Here is a 22,992-nt window from a genome sequence, read left to right on the forward strand (position 1 = left end):
TTGTGAAAATGAGTAAGGCTGGGAGAAATGGAGAAGAGAGAGAAGGGAGATAGGAAAGGAGCTAGAGCAGAAATGAATGTCCAGGACACTGCCCAGGAAGGCTGGGAAACAGAGCCCATGGAAGGAAAAAGCAAGAGGGACACTACCTTCCACATGGGAGATTCTGAATAGGAGAGCTCAAAGGTTTCATCCTAGGAAGGTTCAGAGCGGGGGGCAGGGGTGGTAGAGGGTGAAGAAAAGAGAATGAGGAAATAAAAGAGAAATGTCCCAGAGTCCAAGAGGAGCAGGAAGGGAGAACTGATCCACAGGGTGTAACGTTCATGGCCCTTTGTCAGAGGCTAAAGACAGAACTTCCTGACTCACTCCTGCTGTGGTACCCTGGGATACATGCAACTTCTTGGGGCACAAAAACTCCCAAGAGCATCCCTAAGACATCTTCACAGCATTTGTCTTCACTAACCTCCCACAAAAAGGGAAGCAAGAGGGATGCCTGGGTGGCTAAGTTGGTTAAATGGCTGCTTTTAGTTCAGGTCATGATCCCAGCATCTTGATGGAGTCCTGCCTTGAGCTCCCTGCTCAGTGGGGAGCCTTCTTCTCCCTCTGTCTCCTTCTTCCCTTGCTTGTGCTCTCTCTCTCTCTCTGGCAAATTAATAATAAAATCTTTTTAATAAAAGGAGTGGGGGATGCAGAAAAGTCAGCTCTCTTCATTTTTGCTGTGCCTTACAAGCCCTCCAAGGAGTATGTCAGGAGACGTGACTTCTCGGGCAGATAGGGGAACGCACATGTTCAGGGCTGAGTAAAGAGGAAGCAGTGGTGCAGCAAAGCCTCCCTAACCGGAGGCCCTGGGGAGCAGGTTTTTGTTCAAGGCTGAAGCACTATGGATGGAGAGCTATAAACCTGCTGGCAGTAGTAGTTTCCCACATCTTCAGCCTGGAGGTTGCTGATGGTAGGGTGAAGTCTGTCCCAGACCCACTGCCGCTGAACCACTCTGGGATGCCCGTGGCCCTGTTGGATGCACCATAGATGAGGAGCCTGGGAGCCTGCCCACGTTTCTGCTGGTACCAGGCTAAGTAGTACCTAACACTCTGACTGGCTCTGCAGTTCATGGTGACCCGTTGACCTGGAGACTGAGTCATTGTGATGTCCCCATGGGCACCTGCAATCAGAAAATTGGTGTTACAGACACACTTTATGCCAGTCACACTGAAATATTTCATTACAAATGTGCTTCCTAATGGTACCACATGGCAGTACATCATTGGGTCTCTTTTGGAAAAAACAGTGTTTCATTATATATCTTAAAAAGTTGTTTAAAATGACACTACTCCAGAAGAATTGTGGCACTTTCAGCTTCTCACCTGAGACCCACAGCAACAAGGCTAGTAGGACCTGCCTCTGTGACGCCATCTTGCTGCCCCTGCCTGCCTGACACAGCTCAGCTCATGTAGCAAAGGCCCCTTTTATACAGCCTGAGCCTCTGGTCTGGGCCTGGAGGGGCCTATGCAAAGCAGTCAGGGAGAGCAGAAGGAAATCTCATAAGTAGTGGCTTGTGAAAGTACCCAGTGGAAATGTAAGGAGCCAAAAATAACTCCAAATAGAGCTGTATGACAGAAGCACACAGAAGTCAACTAAGAAGCTCTGAGAACAGTTTAGAAGTTCTAAAATGACAAACTGCTACAAGACTGAATGAAGAGCTTCCATTTTCAATTTAAAAATGCCTTTAAATGTGTTCAGTTTCCAGAAATGATGAGCTTGGCTCTTTATATCAATAACCCTGGTAAAATAACAAAATATGCTAGAAAACAAATAATGGAAGGCAGAGAGGGACAAAAGAATTGGAAGGCACAAAAAGAAAGTGGAGAACTTTGGGCCCAGCTTCTTATAAAACTTCTGACTGGAAAACATCAAGTTCTGAAGCCATTTATCTCCTGCAGATGGGTAAGGATGTGGCAAACACTTGAGCATGGGTCCCGGGGCTGTGCAAGATCCTGAGAGATAAGAGATGGAAGACAGGCCCAAAATTTCCTCACTTGGGGAGACATGTGGAACCCTCATTGGACCTAGGGGAAGACTGAATCCTGAAGTTTACTTATTCTATCTTTTCAGTTCAATATTTCTGTTTTGTGTTGATTTAACCAATGAATGAAATCTAGGTGCCTTCAAGAAAATTCAGTCCCCTCCAGGGGTTTGAGAAGTCAGCACAGGGTTTCTTGGGCACCATATAAACTTCCCTGCACTTGTTCCTCATCCTGCTGTTCCTTCTTAAGCAGAGGGAACAGAGTAAAGGTGGGATTCCCTTATGACACCAAGCAGGCCATCCCGGTGAGTAGGGCAGAGGCTGTGCAGGATTCAGGCACACTGCAAGTCCAACCACAACACTTCTGCCATCTTTCCTCTGAGTGGGGCAGATGCCTGAGTCTTCCTCTGTCAGGTGGCACCCTGGCTGTTCCATGGAACTCCCATGGCCGCTGCACTGCTTCGTTACATGAGCAATGTCTTAAACCCAGACAGAGCCTGTATCAAGTAGACTCTGCCTGGAGATCCATACCTCACTCTCACAAAGGGTCGATTCTCCCATCACTCTGCTCCTGAATTTGCTCTAAATGATGGTTAAATTTAGGGGTTAACAGAAGTAGGCTAGGGTGCCTAGTGGGGTGGTCAATGCCAGTTTAGATGTTGCTGCCAAGGTATTTTTAGTGTGATAAACATCTACAGCAGTAGCCCTTATCACAATTCAGGGTCCCCTCCCGTGCTGCACAGAAGATTCACCACAGCCTTGTTTCGCTTCATAAAGGAAAGAAAACTTTATTATTATTACAGAAACACTAATAGAAACAGAAGAGGAAAGGAATCTACATATACAGAAAGGGAATAGTAGGCAAGAAAAGAGAATAAAGCCACTTTACCTCATATCAGGTACTTACAACATCCCACCTCACCAGCTGGGGAAGCCCCATGGAGACAGACATGCTGGAGTCCCGACTGAGAGACCTGGGCAGAGCATTCTCCCCTCAGGGGGAACTTCCAGTGGACCATCCCCACAAGGGCCACATTTATAGGGCAAATAATAGGGTTTGAAATTAAACATTTTTTCACCTACGTGCAGTTTGGAACAAGCTACACATCCACATTGTCAAGTTTCTTTGTTTTCAAGGATCCCAAGCTATTTGTTTCTACCTCCCCTCCTGGATCCCATTCTGGGGGACCAGCCCTGCCTGGAGCAGGAGGGGATGGGAGACAAGGCTGTAGCTCTTGGCATCCAGAACAGAAGGGCCAGACCTGGAAGCCTGATATCGATTGATGAACATCAATGCAAAAATCCTCCACAAAATGCTAGCAAACCAAATTCAACAATACAGTAAAAGGATCATACACCATGATCAAGTAAGATTTACTCTAGAGACGCAAGGATGTTTCAATATCCATAAAACAATCAGCATGATATATCACATTAACAAAATTAAGGGTAAAAATCATAAGATTGTCTCAACAGATGAAGAAAAACTATTTGATAAAATTCAGTATCTAGTTACAAAAAAAAAAAAGGCAAGAAATACCAAGGGTTATAGAGGATATGGAGGAAAAGGATATGGAAAAGATAAGGAGAAATGCTCTCAGGTGGTGGTGTTAGGGATGGAAATTGGTGCAGCCACTATGGAAAACAGTACGGTGTTTCCTCAAAAACTTAACAATAGAACTACACTATGATCCAGCCATTCCACTTCTGGGTATTTGAAAATATATATGCACCACTGGGTCCATTACAGCATTATTAAGACATCCATGATACGGAAACAACCTAAGTGTCCACTGATGGATAAATGGATAAAGAAGCTTTGTTATACATGTGTACGCACACAATGAAATACTACTCAGCCATGAAAGGGAAGGGAATCTTGCCATTTGGGACAACATGGATGAAACTTGAAGGTAATATGCTAAGTGAGATAAGGAAGACAGAGAAAGATATTATGTATAATATCACTTCCATGTGGAATCTAAAAAAGCCAAATACATAGAAACAGAGAGAAGATTGGTGGTTGCCAGGGGCTGGGTGGTGAGATAAATAGGGGAGATGTTGATCACACGGTACAAACTACTGTATATAAAACAATTTCTGATGGTCTCATGTACAGCAAGGTGACTCTAGTTAACAGTATTATATTGTACTTGAAAGTTACTAAGAGACTAGACCTTTAGTGTTCTCACCACAAAAATGTAAATAAGTAAAACAAGAAGGATAATTATGTGAAAGGAAGGTTGCATTAACTATCCTTATGTTGGTAACCCTTCACAATATAAACATAGATCAAATTATCACATTGTTTAAAACTTAAACTTACACAATGTTATATGTCAATTATATCCAGAAAAAAAAATGTTGACATCATTTCCTTCTGGCCCCCATGGTTTCTGAATAGAAATCCTCTGTCATTCGAGGTGTTTTCCTCTCTGAGTAGGTGTGATTTTTCTCTTTCATCCTATGATATTTTTCCTTTTTCTTTAGTGCTCAGAAATGTTAATTCGATGTGTCTTGACATATATTTCTTTAGGATTATGTTGTTGGGGGTCTGTTAAATGTGGAAATTTTTGAGCAATTACTTGTTCAAAATATTTTTCATCTCCATCCTCTCTCCCCACTCTTTCTAGGATTCCAAGTAGCACAAATGTTAGATCTTCTGTTTGGTCCCATATATCTCAGACATGGTAGGGTTTTGCTGTTGTTGGTTTTGACTTTGGGGTTTTGTTTTGCTTTGATTTGTTTTTAGCTAAGTTTCTCATTTTGGTTTAGATTGGGTAATTTCTTGCTTCTGATCTTTCCTCCTTTATCCTTTCACTCTCCTCCTAACAGACCCTTCCCAGCCAGCCACCCCATAGAGCATCCATATCCTTACTTCAGGCCACTTTCCCGGCCACATTAAGTCAATGACCATTTGTGCTCTTTGAGCGTCTACTAAAAAAACATCCTATTTCATTACAGAATGGTATGGGAGCTGTCCAGTTTAACTTACATCAACATATCATGCAAACCTGGGCAGAACCTGGAGTCCTTTCTCTGCTATTAGCTGGTTGGCAGGCCCTGCATCTTTAATCAGATGTGGTAAGAAACAAAGACAGGAAAGCTATTACAATGCAGTATAAAGTTTTTTTTTAATGCATAGTGCCCTGGAAACAGAACACACAGCATGCCACACGGTGACACAGGAAGTACCAAGGTGAGAGGCACACGCGGAGAGAAGTACTGCTGGCCTGTATTTTTACTGTGTATTTCATGAGGAGTAATGGAGAAGCAAAGTCAATAAACTACTTAGACATAAGATTGGAGAGTTTGAAAATTTCAGCAGGCTGCAGACTATAGCTGTGCCCCTTGTCCTCTGGTACCCAGGGGGTATTGGGTAGAGGGAAATGTCACAGATTGCTGGTCTCATTAACAAAAAGGGAGTAAGGATTTGGACTCAGGATTGTCTGGCTTGCATATCAATCCTATGCCCCTGGGCAAGTCTTTTACTGCCTCTTGAGAATTAGCTAATGTTGGGAGAGGCAGTCCCTTCCTGGCTGGAGCAGCAGGAATGCAGAAATAAGAAAATGCATTAAATATAAAGCCTCATGAGGCTGAAAATAGGAGCTCGTGCAGTGGTGTTTGGGCAAGAGTAGGAAGTATTGTGGTGATCTGAAACTCTTGTCCCATAAATCGTGTGCCCACTGAATCTGCTTGGATCCAATACTAAAGAAAATACTATCTCCTTTCTGAGATTGTCTGCTGCTGGGCTCCACCCAATCTTAAAATCTGGTGTGTCAGGGACGCCTGGGTGGCTCAGTTGGTTGTCGACTGCCTTCGGCTCAGGTCATGATCCCGGAGTCCCAGGATTGAGTCCTGCATCAGGCTCCCAGATCCACGGGGAGTCTGCTTCTCTCTCTGACCTTCTCCTCACTCATGCTCTCTCTCACTGTCTCTCTCTCTCAAATAAATAAATAAAATCTTTTAAAAAAATCTGGTGTGTCAGACATTTCTGGTTTAGGATGAACAGCTCTGTCACACAGTTAATTGATGTGCTGTGGACAGGTCTACTGGGGCCTGTGCTATGCTGGGAACTACTTGTTGAACAGTGAATAGGTTATTTGTGAGAAGGACCAAGTCTTGCTGAAGAACCGGGAAGTCTATACTATGAGTATTCCTCTGGGCTTTCCAGAGTGTCCACAATGTCCTTCCTAGACACAGATGCATGTACCACCAAATGATAGGAGAGGTCATAGGGCCCACTCGCATTGAGACCTAAACCTGATACAGTCCCTCCTGGCTCTGCACCCACTCTACAATAGTGACTTCAAAATTAGCTCATAACCAAATGGTATAGCTTATCCAAGTGTGGAATGTGTTGTCCCAACACTCAACAAGGTAGTGTGCTTCAACCTCAGTGGTCAGAGGTACAAGATGCAAGCACTTGTCCTTTACTCCGGAGAGGATGTCCCCATATTCCTCAGATATCTGGACCCCTGACATAGCCACCAGGGTGGGGCCCCAGTGAATTTTTGTAGGGTTTGATTGCACTGTTGGAGCACATGTGTTTTTGCAAGTAGGTGAAGTCCTCACCACTTCTCGCTCATGGTGTGCAATTAACAGGATGTAATTGACAGAGTATGGCCTGGCGGGATGCTCTGGGGGATGTTTATACAACGCACTGCAGCAGAGAGCAGGGAGTTATCTTAGTCATGGGCCAAGACTGAAGATGTGACTAACTCTTCACTGCAGGTGACAGCAATGTCCACCTGAGGACTGCATTAGATCATATGCCATGCCCCCTGCTGGTAGACCTTGTATTTGGCCAAGCATGGGGTAAGCACTTTCAAAACCTCCACATGCCCAGAAGAGGGAGATAACATACCCAGAGGAGAATGGGTCCTGGTGGGGGGATTCTTCTGATAAATTTATTATTGAGTATTTTAAGCAATACAAATGCCCATAATTTGCATATATTCTTCCTCTTAGATCTGAAGTGTTTCTGCCTCTCAGAGTCTTATAACAGAATCTCTGGGGGGTGTGGCAGGAACACATTGGACCCATTGAAAGCAGCAAGATGGTGACTCCATCACAGCTTCTTGGCCTTCTGCTCCTCTGGGTTCCAGGTGAGAATATTTACACAAAGCAGATTAAAGTGGGGGTATGATTTTCATGCCTGATTTTCTTTCTTCATTGGGAATCCTTCCATAGATGAATTAGCATATTTTAAAAATAAGTAGTATCCTATGTCCCACCTAACTAGATACTGGTGACTTCCATGTACATATCCTGAAGCTCTGCCAATGTTCCCTGTGTGGTTTCAGCCTCTCATGGCAAGATTGTGGTGACCCAGTCTCCTGCCATCCTGTCCATGGCTCCAAAATAAGGAGTCACCATCACCTGCGGGGCCAGTCAAAACATTAACAAGTGGTTAGTCTGGTATCAGCAGGAGCCAGGGAGAGCTCCTAAGCTCCTGATCTATGCAACATCCAAGCTGGAAACTGGGGTCCTGTCGTGGATTAGCGGCAGTGGGTCTGGGACAGACTTCACCCTAAGAATCAGCAGCCTGGAGCCTGAAGATGCTGGGACCTACTATTGCCAACAGTCTAACAGCTACCCGCCCACAGTGTTACAGGTCAGAGCATAAACCACCAGGGAAGCAGATGTGAGGGGCTGGGCTGCCCCCGCTTCTCCTCTGATGCCTGCAACTGCTCAGACAGTTTCTCAGAGGCAGCCACAATTTGGAGATTATGGGAGCTTTGGGAGAATGGCAAGGAGGATCTCTGGTCTCCTGACTGACTCCCTTTCCCCCAGATCATTATACTTGAGGAGTGTGGGTGATGGCATCCTCCGGGGTTTGTACAGCAAAAGAGAAGCCACTCTAGGTATTCCAAGTAGGAATTGCTTCCTGTAGGGAAGCAATGTCTAAATATCACTCTTCAAAGGCCTGGGGATATAGTAATAAGGGAAGCAGACACTAGAAAACGGTGATTCATCAGTGATACCCCATAAGTCAGAGAATTTATACCATTGGAGATACAGGCTGCCTAGCCACGTGGTCCTCAGACCTAAGAGGGCCAGGGATGGAAGGGATGATGCCCTAACCTCAGCAGCCCCTCCCCAGGTGATTCTCCAGTCCCTCACTTATCACTCATCTGCCTGCAGGTACTGATTAAACGCATTGTTTTCTCCTCTTCTGACCTCCAGATCTAGGGTAAGGTGCCTCGTGAGCAACTCTCTAGGGAACCATAGAGGAAAGGAAGCTCAGGAAAATGTGCTTCCAGAAGTGACGGTGGTGATGGGGAGTTGACAGAAGTCAGCCTGGGATGGTCACTGTTTTTACATCTCTCAGAAGTTGGCCCATTAGGGGAAGGCCCCAGAATATGTTGAATATGCTTCTAGCTATCACATTAGGTCATAACAAGAAGATATTGTTAAGTGACTGAGGGAACAGATGGTTGAGGAAATTGTGTCATGTATATAGAAATAACCTGACAATGAAGGACTTTTGTGATTGAAAAAAAAAAAAAAACAACTAAATGTGGGTGAAGCAGTGTTTTTTCTTAATATAAGAATACCTTGTTGCTTAAAGTTCTCTATAAATGGGAGCATCATCAACAACCCTGAAAGTCTGTGACAAATGCGAAATAGCTGTCTCCACTTGATACCTACTCACATGGCTCTCCATTTTCACAAGATGGCAGGAGAGCTGTGTAAGGTTTAAGATGCTCTGTTATAGAGCAATTTTACTTCCCATAAACTTGTCTTTCTTTAATTTTCTATTTTCGTTTAAGACATTTCTATTAAAAGCAACCTGTTAAATTAAAGCCACATCTCAAAAATCCCTCCAAATTTACTTTCTAATTCATACAAAATTAAATTACAAGCCTCTTTAGACTGTATACTTGGAAAATATAATTATTTGGAAACAACATGATCACATAACCTAAACAATAAATATAATAATGATTTGTAGAAATTTAAAAGTTACAAAGACCAAATTATATACAATTCTGTCAGAATAACTGGACTTGGATTTGCTTGTTTTGTGGTTTCTGTACCCTCCTACAGCTTGCCATGAGAATGATGTGTCATGGGAGTCACCACACTCTGTCTTGGCCCCAGATCAACCACAATCCGTAGGCTAGAGAACCATTCATCTCCCTGCAGAAGAACCACATAGATGAGCCCTGTGTGCATTATTCAAATTATTGTCAACATGAACATCCATGACTATAGACACAAATGCTTAGTATGAGAAGCCACTGAATTTTTGAATGGTTTGTTAAAATTGTGTGTAAAATCTGACTAGTACAATTTTTATACATCTCCACATAGAAATTGACAGGTTTTATTAAACACGATGGCATAAAAAGGAATACTTGGAAATCCATTCATAAGAAGATACAAAACAAAGAAATGTTTTTAAAAATATTTGATTTAAAAGTGTAAATTTGCCCCACTGTAGAAACATCTAACTGAGATTACTTTGAGTAATAGTGACAAATTGTGTAGATCATTCAGACTTATTAAATGTGATTAAATCTAAAGTTCATTCATATATATTCATTCATATATATGTGAATGTATGTCCATATGCATATATATGTATAATATGCATACATGTAGATACAATTCTCCACAATCAACTGACTAACAACTCCACCAGGCTGACACACGCAGAATCATCAGGTTATGTCCCTGCACTTGGTAAAACTGATGCCCCAAGCAGCTCTGACCCTGCACTCTCTTCTACAGTGATTGTGGTTCGCTGAAAACCGCAGGAAAATGTCTGTCATAGGTGACCGTTAGACATTCAAACAGTTACCCAGTTCCTGCTATTCTCACCTACAGAATCTCTTCTTGAACTGCAGAGAGTCATGGCTGTGGATGCCAAGCATAAAACCAAGGGAGAGGACACAACTTCTCACACAGAGCTAACAAGGAACCCAGAACCCTGATAGCAACTGTTTACACATCATGAGGAAGCCTCTATATGAGAAGGGGTCTCTGAGCATCACAGGAAAAAGATAATGTAGAAGCAAACATTACAAAATGAAACATTATTGTTCTGTCCCATCCTCTTAGGAAGTGCTTCTTTAAGAAATTTCTTTATTGTTATGGAGTATGTATGTGTATCTATTCATCTGAATGTCTGTCTGTGTGTCTTTCTGGGAGAGAGAGAGAGAAGTATGACTGATACTCACCAAACTGTAACAAATGGTTACCACAAATGGCATCCTCACTTCGAGAAGCATAAATTCTGTCTTTGTCCCTATTCTCTTACCCAGGAATATGATTCTCTACTTGCGAGTGAGAGATTCGTTCCTACCCCTGTAGGTTTTTTACATTCATCTCACATAGAGTATAATACAGGAGGACCCAGGATAAGTTTCATTCATTTTAAATCATTACTGAATTATTTTAAACCATTAACCTAAAAGGCCAAACCCCAGAGACTCCTGAACCATCTCCAGATCATCCTGGGAACCGGAGATCGCTGGCCAGTCAGCTGGTGTGGGAGTGGGACCTGTTTCCTCCTGGACATTAGCTGACAGGAATCCAAACAGGATGACCATTCACCACCCATAAATGGAACCCTGGACATTCGTGTCTGTATCGTCAGGTTTCTGGAGCTTTCTCAGAAGGCAGGGCTATGGGCACTGTGTCCTGCCACAGATCCTGATTATCACAGGGAGGTCCTGCTTCCCACAAGGCAGTAGGGAATTTGTTTTCTGTTAGTTTTTCTCCAAACACAGAAGACATTTAAGTTACTGCTCTCCCAGGAGAGGGACCCGCACCCTGCCTTTTGCTCCTTCCACTCTGCCACACCCACCATGGGATTTGCATATTGTCCCCTGGGGAGGACCTTGCCTTGGAAGTCTGACATAAAGGTCAGCTCTGAGCTTGTGTTTACATTACTAGGACTCAACAGTTCAGCTTCTCAAAATGAGGTTCCCATCTCAGCTCCTGGGGCCACTGATGCTCATCCTCTAGAGGTGATAATTTGCAGTTCTTTAGAAAAGGGGACCCATTTCAATCACAGGTCCCAAGAAGCTACTCAACAGACCTCCTGTTGGAGAAACTCCCTCTGCTGGGGGGCTTCATCTCAGTTTTCATGCAAGGATAAACTCATCTCTTCTCAGAAAACTTCCATTTGGGCTCAGTCAGGACACAGGTCTGTTGTCCATCAACTTGGCCAAAGTGCTATGAGTTGAGCTGTTTTGCTTGAGAAAATTTATAGATCAAGTTCTACAGAATGTATAACAGAATCACACTCCCCACCGACACACCTGACCCCAGAATAATGGACTCACATAACCAAAGCAGCAAAAGCATCACCCCAAGGGACACAAATCACACCCTGGCTTCCAGTTTTATGGAATCCAATTAGACATCCCCTGGTAAAGAGACAAAAGTGCAATAAAACCCACCTGTATAAGTCCTTGCTCATTCAGGTGACAGTGGTCAAGATTAGTGAATCTAGAGTCCTTTTCCCCACCTGGACCTCATGGAGGTTCTTGTTACACTCCTTACAAACGCCGGTCATTTCTGTGTGGTGTGCCACGACCTGCTCAGTGGGGTCCATTTTACTGTAAAGGATACAACCTAGTTTGTAAACACGAAGGATACAAACACTCCTGTTTAGAATTAGGAATGCTCTTCCTTCAGTCTACGGGGAGTACAGGAAAACTTCAAAGCCTTTAGACAAGAAAGAAAGCTTACAAGATTTTAGATTTTCTACTTATTTTAAGGCAAGACATTATGAGATATGTAACTAAACAGAAAAGGAGACATGTAAAGTTTTCATGTAAAGTTTTGTAGGAAATAGTATAATTTTTGAAATTCAAGCATTCTTAGGAATACTTTGTAAAAAAAAAAAAGAAAGAAAAGAAAAGAAAACTTAAACTGATACACAGTAAATAAACATGACAGATGTATAATTTCCAACCATATATCCACATACTGAGGTTTCACATATCGTAATGGGTAATGCGATTCTGATCCTTTTTTTTAGTTACTTGACACACAGTGTTAGCTAATGTAATTATTAATTTAACATCTGTAATGAATAGTTTTTCAAACTCGCCTTATGATTTGCAATACTGTCTTGTATTTTCCATTTGTTTTTGTCCTGATTTTTTTCTTTTTCACTGGCTTATCTTCCTGAATTCCCTCACTAGCAGGATTCGTTAGGATGCTGCCATTTTCAAGAGTAAGATCCAGGATTGCACTGGCTAGCACAGAAATCACAGAAAAGGACAAATAAAATGCTAGCTAGTCCACTGTGGGACAAGGGCTCTACTACTTCTACTTCTTCCATGGTTTGTCTTCAACACCCAAGTCTCCATGCTGAGATCAGGCTTTGCTTTTGATACCATTTTTACACTAACTCTGTTAGATTTACACAAAATCTAACTCTTGGAGGATTTCCTAGAAGATATTCAGACTGAACTTTTCTGCTTATCATGCCTGAAATTTCAGTTATTTTTCAATTCAGTATGACTTTGGATTTAAATTACTGGAGATCCGATAGAAGTACAAACTCCATTCTTCTACACGATTTTGTTTGCAGAACAGTGACTTGAGTTGTGAGGTAATTTGAAGTTGACACAATTCTCACAAATGATTCGATATGACATAATGTCAACCTGACACGTGAAGAACCATCAGTATATGTCCCTTTTTTAGTGAAGGGTCTCACATATGTCATATGGTTTGTGTGCCACTAACTATCTGCTTACCTCTCTCTATCTCTGGGGACAGAGAGAGAAACATGACAGGATACCACCAGATTATAACAAATGGTTACCACAATCTTCATATGCACTAGCTGAAGCATAAAATTCTGTCTTCTTTCCAATCTCTTCTGCAAGACTATGAGTTCTCCTCCTGTAAGTGAGAGATTCCTTTCTACCTGTCAAGTTCTTCCTGCTTTCATCTTCTACTAGAGTAATATTCACAAAGCCCCAGGGTGAGTTTAATTCTTCATTAATCATTACTAAATTGTCTAAAACCATTAACCTGGAAACAGCAGATCCCAGAGACTCCTGAACCATCTCCAGTTCATCCTGGGATCAGGAGATCTCTGGTCAATCAGCTGGAGTGGGGAGTGGGACCTGTTGTCTCCTGGACATTAGCTGACAGGAATCCAGGAGGATGGCTATCACCTGCCAGACATGGACTCTGGACACTCATGCCTGTATCGTCAGGTTTCTGGAGCTTTCTCAGAAGGCAGGGCTATGGGCACTGTGTCCTGCCACAGATCCTGATTATCACAGGGAGGTCCTGCTTCCCACAAGCAGTAGGGAATTGTTTCTGTTAGTTTTTCTCCAAACACAGAAGACATTTTAAGTTACTGCTCTACCAGGAGAGGGACCCGCACCCTGCCTTTTGCTCCTTCCACTCTGCCACACCCACCATGGGATTGCATATTGTCCCCTGGGGAGGACCTTGCCTTGGAAGTCTGACATAAAGGTCAGCTCTGAGCTTGTGTTTACTTACTAGGACTCAACAGTTCAGCTTCTCACCAAAATGAGGTTCCCATCTCAGCTCCTGGGGCTTCTGATGCTCTGGGTCCCAGGTAAGAGCAGAGCCGGGAGGAGATGGGAGATTACAGTGAGGAGGGTGAGCTGTCTGGGTGCTGTTAGTCCCTATGTGTGTTCTCTCCAGGGGTGAGATTGCCCTCCAAAAAGGGGTATTAAATATTGAGGTCTGTGAAAATTATGAAGACGCTGCAAGGACCAAAGAACAGTGCTTTAGTGAGATGCTGAAGGAAAAAAATGTGGCCACTCTGTGCCCTGCAATTCTTGGGTTATCCATGGAATTCAGATATATTTAGAATAGGAATCTAATCACAAAATAATGATTTGGCCTAATATAATTGAAATTTAAATCATAAAAATGGATTACACTGTTATTCCATAATCTGTACTTAACTCTCATTGTTTTAGGATCCAGTGGGGAGGTCGTGCTGACTCAGACCCCACTCTTCCTGTCCGTCACCCCGGGAGAGCCGGCCTCCATATCCTGCAGGGCCAGTCAGAGCCTCGTACACAGTAATGGAAACACCTATTTGAGTTGGTACCTGCAGAAGCCAGGCCAGTCCCCACAGCTCCTGATCTATAAAGTTTCCTACCGTTTCACTGGAGTCCCAGACAGGTTCAGTGGCAGCGGGTCAGGGACAGATTTCACCCTGAGAATCAGCAGGGTAGAGGCTGACGATGTAGGAGTTTATTACTGTTATCAAGATACACATTCTCCTCCCACAGTGGTTCAGGCCCGAACACAAACCTCTATGTTCAGCGGTCCCCACTGGCACATGTGTTGCCTGAGGGGGGAGCAGGCACAGCAGAGGCTCTGAGCTGGTGTCAGAGGCAGGTGCTGGGGAGCTCAGGGCAGTAACATGCAGCTGAGTGCTCTGGACCGAGTCCCGACCCCTGGGTGCCAACAGCCTCAGTGGGGCACAACCAGTTCTGGAAGGAACATGATCAGCCTGCGGTCTGAGGGGTGAGCTGCCAGGGAGGGCTGCCCTGAACCTCACTCTGACCCTTCCAGCCTATATGCTTGGGTCAGGGACAGATACCCAGCCTGAGCATCAGAAACCTGAGCCATTCGTGGCACAATGAGAAGTTCCATACATTTTTGAGCTAACTAATTTTGAGATATTTTCAGCAGGATAATATTTGGTATCATTCACAAATTAGTATGTTTTCTATTTCCACTCTCTCACCTTCTTCCTTTCCCAGTTACACTAACTGCTCACGTACAGTGTTCCCTATGCAAAAAGAATATCCATTTCATACAAAATACATAAGAAACATCATTCAAATAGGCTCCACTTTTAAACATAAAACTCCAAATCTTAACCCTATACAAGAAAATACATAGCAGAATATATTGACATAGCAGTACGGGGTAGGAAGATCAGATCCAGGAAAGCATATCTGGTTTCCATTCCTAATTCTTCTTATCAGAAAAGGGTCCTGAAGCAGTAACTCTGAATCTCATCAATTATAGAGCTATTTGGGCACCATAAAATGAAGCCAAAACCCATAGTCTTGAGGCCCCCACACTAGGACCTTACCAGTACCTTACTAGAGTAACCCCAGGAAGGAGGTTCAGCAGCACCGGGCACATGTCTACCCCACACATGGCACCTTGGCCTCTCAAGGCTGACCCCAGTGTTCTTGTCTCAACACATGGAGGGGCTTGATGCTCATAATAACCTGTCTTTGTCCATTAAGGTAGGTCAACTGTACAAAAATTATAGCGTTCAAAGCAACATAACAAGATATTCTGTGGCTTTGGGGTGGGAGGGGGTAAGAAGGAAATAAATCTCAACCACAGATAATTCCATAAAAAAATGGAGGAGAATTTGGGGATGGGAAACAGTACTTAACTACAGTACTTCAGTTACTTAAAGTTGCTGTCCCTGAAATTCTTCCCATTGGGGCCTCAAAGGGATCCTAAAAACTATCAAATTCATTCTCACCATTTCTCAGGATTCTCCCAGTCCTCGCCTTGTGTATCCCTTCATCTAGCTCTTCAACTGGATCCTTTTCTCATATCCCTTAGTAAACTGCTAAACACAAGTAGGTGATTCTCTGAGTTTGGTGAGCTGCTTTAGGAACCTAATCACACCTGAGGAGGGAATCATGGAACCCGGTGTCTGCAGCTGGTCAATGACAGGGGCTCCTTCTCTGCACCCTTCACTCCCATTAGATGATGACACTCCTGAGGGGCTAGATGTTCTCAAACTAGGGTCTCCATGCTACCCTGTAGAGCCACAGGCAGAGGCTCTGGAAGATGAAGTGTGGACATGAAACCACTGAGAGCAGACCTCCAGAGCCAGGAGGCTGTGCCCCTGAGAAAACTCCAACTTGAAAGTGCTTGGTGTCCTCTAAACAGCTGGTCAGGGACCACCACTTGGCTACTGTGCACTGATCTTCTCCATCCCCGGGTGGTTCTTTGTGCCCACTGTCTGGGACAGTGGGGACACCTCCTCCACCATGTGCAAGGACAGCAGTCTCCTCCCTAAACATACACATAGGATGGATATAGACCAGATTGGAGGTCTTCCCTTAACAAAGATAAGTCATTTTTCTTTCCTGTCACAAACTTTAAAAATTCCTTCAATAAAAATCCAAAGTCCCAGAGTGATGACAAAAATAATGTGATAGACTCTCTATACATTCCATAAGAATGTATGTGAAAATAAAAATAAAATAAAATAAAAGTGAAAGTGAGGGAATCCGAGGAGAAGGAGGAACCACTATGAAAAGGCCTGTGCCTCTGGCAGGAGCATCATGCGTGCATGATGGTACAGCAGGAGAGGAAGCGATGATATCCTCGGGAAGGACCTAACATGTGGTGTCCCCAGTCAAGGTCTCTCTAGTGGGCAGCACAGGGCTGCACCCCGCCAAGGAGCTAGCTTAGGCTTTTGTTCTACTGCATCCAAGATCCACTTCGCCTCTGCCTAATCCTGCCTTCTCTTTCCGGAGGTGGTGATGTCAGGAACATTCCCCAGCCAGTGTCGCACATGCTATAGTCAATGCGAGTCTGCTCTCTGGGGAACAAGGCCTGTGAACACTGACATCAGAGTGTAGCACAGACCACATGGTCAGAATAACCTGCACTGGCTGAAGCTGTCCATTTTCCAAAATGCACAGGGACAGAATGATGTCAGAAAGAGAGAATGTGGCAGTAGATAATTGAGGACATCTTATTAGTAATTAAGTCAATGTGCTAACCCTCAGAGTATTTTGTCTCTCTAACTGGCAAACTCTAGTTCAGGGTTGCTGAAGCCTAGTCACAGCTTCTGACTCAGTTCCTAGACCCAAGTCAGTTCCTACTCTCAAGCACATTGACTCAGGGGAAGGCCAGTTCTCAAAGGAAAGACCTTAAGGTTTCGCCATAGATGTATTGAGAAAATCTTGCTTCTTATTTTCCCTAAGGGACTTGGGACTCAGAATGTGTCCTCTCTGCCCTGATGAGAGAGCTCTCTGTTAGAAGGACACATTGAGGAAAGCAGTGCTCTGGTGGAGGAGACAAGGGAGCAAACCTTCTACAGGGAAAAGCAAAACACACAACAAACAGTCCATCTCAAATTAAGCAGCGGAAGAGTATTTGTTAACTGACAAGAAAAGCTGTAGGAGTCCATGAGAACTCCTCAGAACAGAAGTTCCATCCCTCACAGGAGACACTTTGGGGTTGGGGATGCAAATTGCTACACAGAGTTAAGAGTTTATTAAAATGAGGGATTATGAGGTGGCCTGTGGTCAAAGGAACTTCTGTCTCACTTTCCCCAATTAGAGTGTGGTGACTGGGGCCCTGCCCAAGGATTAGCATCAGTACAATGTGAATAACCTTCACATCCGACATAAGACATTGCTCCCATTTCTTCAAAGGACTCACATGAATTTCGTCCTACAAAAGTCCTCTAGTTATTTACTTCTTCCAAAAGAACAAAAAAGAGAAATGAGAATATTGGGAAGGAATTCAGATGATATATATGGAGACCAGGGCTTTGAAATGTCTTGATCATTGAATCTCATAAGTGACCTGCTTCACAAGGTTCAGAAATAACTTAAAAAGTCAGAAAGATCAATACATTCACATATATGTGAGCTGTCTGGAGCCAAAATTATTCTCTGTGCGTTCATGCTCTAGTGGGTATTTGCAGTTATTAGAAAGGTGACCCATTTCAATTACAGGTCCCAAGAATCTACCCAACAGACCTCTGTTGGAGACCCTCCCTCTGCTGTATGGCAGAGAGAACTTCCATTTGGGCTCAATCAGGACACAGGTCTGTTATCTCTCAACTTCAACAAAGCATTATAAGTTTCTGCTGTTTGGCTGAGAAATGTATAGATTGAGTCCTACAGAATGTATAACAGCATCACACTCTCCACCCACACACCTGACCCCAGAATAATGGACTCACATAAACAAAGTAGCAAGAGAATCGTCCCATGGGACACAAATGACATATTGGCTTCCAGTTTTATGAATTCCCAAAGGGGTGTCCCCTGGCAAAGAGACAAAACTGCAACAAAACCCACCTGTGTAAGTCCTTGCTCCTTGAGGTGACATTGGTCAAGATTAGAGACTCCTAGAGTCCTGGACTCCACCTGGACCTCATGGGGGTTCTTCTTACAATCTTTACAGATGCGATGATTTCTGTGTGGTGTGCAGTGACCAACGTTGATGAACTTGCTTTTATTGTCCAGGGTACAACAAAGTTCCTACATACGCAGGAGATAAAGACTCCTCTTAGGAAATAGGAACAGTCTTCTTTAGTCTACAGGTAGCAGAGGAAAGTTTCAAAGCCTCCTCTGTCAAGAAAGAAGCTGTAGAAGGTTTTTGCATTTTTAGGTATTTCAGGGCAAGAAATTATGAGATAAACAACCAAACACAGAAGGAGACTTTTAAAGTTTTCATGTTAAGTTTTGTAGGAAATATTTTTGAAGTTCAAGCATTTGTAGGAATAGATTGTATAGAAAATAGTTTCAAAACTGATACACAGTAAATAATCATGGTGGATGAATAATTTTCAGCCAAATTTCCACACACTGAGGTTTCACATATGGTGATGGGTAATGTGATTCTGACTTCCTTAGTATATTTGACACACAGTGTTAGATATTGTGATTCTTAATTTAGCATGTGTAATGAATAGTTTCCAAACTCATCTTAAGATTTATGATATTATCTTTTATTGTCCGTTTTGTTTTTTTTTCCTGACTTTATTCATTTCCACTGGTTTTAACTTTCGGAATCATTCACCAGCAGGATTCATTAGGAGGGCCGGCATGTTCAAGAGTAAGATTCAGGATTGCTTGACTAGCACTCTAAGAAAAGATCAAGAGAGAAAACACGTGAAAGAGGTAAACAACATGACAACTAGTAACATACAGGACGTGGGCTATTAGTCCTAGTTCTATCACAACCTGTCATCAGCACCCAAGTACCTCCATAGAGTTCAGGGTTTACTTAAAGTAACCATTGTTACATAATTCTTCTAACTATGGTACAAAATCACACTCTAGGAGGATTTCCTAGAAGATATTCAGACCGAGATTTGTTGTGGAATCTTGCCTGGACTTGCATGTATTCAGTAACTCTCAATTCAGTCTGACCTTGGATTTGAATTCCCTGAGATCTAACAGAACTACAAATTCTATTCCTTCAGTTTCTCCAGGATTTTATTTGCCAGACAGTGACTTGAGTTGTCAGGTAATTTGAGGTTGACACAACACTCACCAACTTGACTAACAATTACATCAGGCTGACACACACAGAAACATCAGGTTATGTCCCAGCCTTAATGAAGGATGGTTGGCAAACTGATGCCCCAAGCAGCTTAGACAATGCATCCTGTTCCACAGTGAATGTGGTTCACCAAAGACCTCAGAAAATATCCATCATAGGTAAGGGTGACGCCAAATTATTAGAAGTTTTATCCCAGTCCTTGCTATTCTCACCTACAGAATCTCATTTTCAACTATAGACTCAGAGCTGTGGATGCTGAACATAAAATCAAGTGAGAGACAACAGCTCCTCACACAGAACTAACAAGGAACGAGACCCCCTAACAGAAATTGGTTACACATGATGAGGAAGCCTCTGTATGAGAAGGGGAAACATTATTTTCTGGGAAATGGGAAACATTGTTCATTCTGTCCATCCACTTAGACAATGTTGACTTAAGAAATCACTCCAGGAGGAGTCAAGATGGCGGAGAAGTAGCAGGCTGAGACTACTTCAGGTAGCGGGATCAGCTAAAGAGCCGATCTAAAGATTGCAAACACCTACAAATCCAATGGGAGATTGAAGAGAAGAAGAGCAATTCCAGAAACAGAAAATCAACCACTTTCTGCAAGGTAGGACTGGCGGAGAAGTGAATCCAAAGCGACGGGAAGATAGACCGTGGGGGGAGGGCCGGCTCCCGGCGAGCGGCAGAGCAACGGAGCACCAAATCAGGACTTTTAAAAGTCTGTTCCGCTAGGACATCGCTCAGAAGCTTAACTGGGGTGAAGCCCAGAGGGGTCAGCGCGGCCTCAGGTCCCCAGGGTCACAGAAGGACGGGGGAGTCGGAGTGTCGCAGAGCTTACAGGTATAATAGAACAGGGGAAGCTGGCTACAGAGACAGAGCCGAGGAGTGAGCTCTAAACTCGGGGTTACCTTGAACCGGTCGCAGGCTCGGTCAGCTCGGAGCGGCAGCCGGAGGCCAGGGTGGCGGGAGTCATTCGTGCGTGTTCTCAGGAGAGCCAACTGAGGAGTGGGCCCCGGGCTCTCGGCTACTCCGGTCCGGAGACCGGGAGGCCGCCATCTTCATCCCGCCCTCCGGAACTCTATGGAAAGCGCTCAGTAGAACAAAAGCTCCCGAAAGCAAACCCAGCAAACCGAGCGGATTACTCAGCCCGAGCCCTGGGGCCAGCGGTGCAACTCCGCCTGGGGCAAAGACGCTTGAGAATCACTACAACAGGCCCCTTCCCTAGAAGATCAACAAGAAACCCAGCCAGGACCAAGTTCACCTACCAAGGAGTGCAGTTTCAATACCAAGAAGAGCGGCAGAATTCCAGAGGAGAAGAAAGCAAGCATGGAACTCATGGCTTTCTCCCCATGATTCTTTAGCCTTGCAGTTAATTTAATTTTTTTTTCTCTTTTTCATTTTTTTTTCTCTTCTTCTGCTAAATTTTTTTAAACTTTTATCGTTTTCTTTTTTTAAACGTTTTAAAAATAGTTTATCGAATATATATATATATATTTTTTTTCCTTTTATATTTTTTATCGGCTTTCTTTTTTTAATAGTTTTTTTTTTTCTTCTTCTGAACCCCTTTTTATCCCCTTTCTCTCCCTCACGATTTGGGATCTCTTCTGATTTGGCTAAAGCATATTTTCCTGGGGTTGTTGCCACCCTTTTAGTATTTTACTTGCTCCTTCATATACTCTTACTGGACAAAATGACAAGACAGAAAAATTCACAACAAAAAAAAGAACAAGAAGCAGTACAAAAGGCTAAGGACCTAATCAATACAGACATTGGTAATATGTCAGATATAGAATTCAGAATGATGATGCTCAAGGTTCTAGCGGGCTTGAAAAAGGCATGGAAGATATTAAAGCACCCTCTGGGAGATATAAAAGCCCTTCTGGAGAAATAAAAGAACTAAAATCTAACCAAGTTGAAGTCAAAAAAGCTATTAATGAGGTGTAATCAAAAATGGAGGCTCTCACTGCTAGGATAAATGAGGCAGAAGAAAGAATTAGCGATATAGAAGACCAATGACAGAGAATAAAGAAGCTGAGCAAAAGAGGGACAAACAGCTACTGGACCACGAGGGGAGAATTCGAGAGATAAGTGACACCATAAGACGAAACAACATTAGAATAATTGGGATTCCAGAAGAAGAGGAAACAGAGAGGGGAGCAGAAGGTATATTGGAGAGAATTATTGGAGAGAATTTCCCCAATATGGCAAAGGGAACAAGCATCAAAATCCAGGAGGTTCAGAGAACCCCCCTCAAAATCAATAAGAATAGGTCCACACCCCGTCACCTACTAGTAAAATTGACAAGTCTTAGTGACAAAGAAAAGATCCTGAAAGCAACCCGGGAAAAGAAGTCTGTAACGTACAATGGTAAAAATATTAGATTGGCAGCAGACTTATCCACAGAGACCTGGCAGGCCAGAAAGAGCTGGCATGATATATTCAGAGTACTAAATGAGAAAAACATGCAGCCAAGAATACTATATCCAGCTAGGCTATCATTGAAAATAGAAGGAGAGATTAAAAGCTTCCAGGACAAACAAAACTGAAAGATTTGCAAATACCAAACCAGCTCTACAGGAATATTGAAAGGGGTCCTCTAAGCAAAGAGAGACCCTAAAAGTAGTAGATCAGAAGAAACAGAGACAATATACAATAACAGTCACCTTACAGGCAATACAATGGCACTAAATTCATATCTCTCAATACTTACCGCTGAATGTGAATGGGCTAAATGCCCCAATCAAAAGACACAGGGTATCAGAATGGATAAAAAACAAAACCCATCTATATGTTGCCTACAAGAAACTCATCTTAAACCCAAGACACCTCCAGGGTTAAAGTGAGGGGTGGAAAAGAATTTACCATGCTAATGGACATCAGAAGAAAGCAGGAGTGGCAATCCTTATAGCAGATCAATTAGATTTTAAGCCAAAGACTATAATAAGAGATGAGGAAGGACACTATATCATACTCAAAGGAACTGTCCAACAAGAATATCTAACAATTTTAAATATCTATGCCCCTAACGTGGGAGCAGCCAACTATGTAAACCAATTAATAACAAAATCAAAGAAACACATTGACAAGAATACAATAATAGTAGGGGATTTTAACACTGAAATGGACAGATCATCCAAGCAAAAGATCAACAAGGAAATCAAGGCCTTAAATGACACACGGGACCAGATGGACATCACAGATATATTCAGAACATTTCATCCCAAAGCAACAGAATACACATTCTTCTCTAGTGCACATGGAACATTCTCCAGAATAGATCACATTCTAGGTCCTAAGTCAAGTCTCAACCGTTATCAAAAGATTGGGATCATTCCCTGCATATTTTCAGACCACAATGCTCTAAAGCTAGAACTCAATACAAGAGGAAATTTGGAAAGAACCCAAATACATGGAGACTAAACAGCATCCTTCTAAAGAATGAATGGGTCAATCAGGAAATTAAAGAAGAATTGAAAAAATTTATGGAAACAAATGATAATGAAAACACAATGGTTCAGAATCTGTGGGACACAACAAAGGCAGTCCTGAGAGGAAAATATAGCGGTACAAGCCTTTCTCAAGAAACAAGAAAGGTCTCAGGTACACAACCTAACCCTACACCTAAAGGAGCTGAGAAAGAACAGAAAGAAACCCTAAACCCAGCAGGAGAAGAGAAATCATAAAGATCAGAGCAGAAATCAATGAAATAGAAACC

At 43.1% G+C, this 22,992-nt stretch overlaps 2 gene segments (V, D, J or C); both read left to right on the top strand.

The window, feature by feature from the left end:
• The window catches only part of LOC125109330 (immunoglobulin kappa variable 2D-29-like), a 664,016-nt gene that overhangs the window by 132,090 nt on the left and 508,934 nt on the right, over nt 1-22,992 (top strand).
• Nucleotides 7,044-7,735, top strand: LOC125109341 (immunoglobulin kappa variable 1D-12-like). The segment is given in 2 exon segments: nt 7,044-7,125; nt 7,324-7,735. Coding segments are annotated over 2 exon segments (372 nt in total).

Source organism: Lutra lutra, chromosome 9 (assembly GCF_902655055.1).
Source record: "Lutra lutra chromosome 9, mLutLut1.2, whole genome shotgun sequence".
NCBI lineage: Eukaryota > Metazoa > Chordata > Mammalia > Carnivora > Mustelidae > Lutra > Lutra lutra.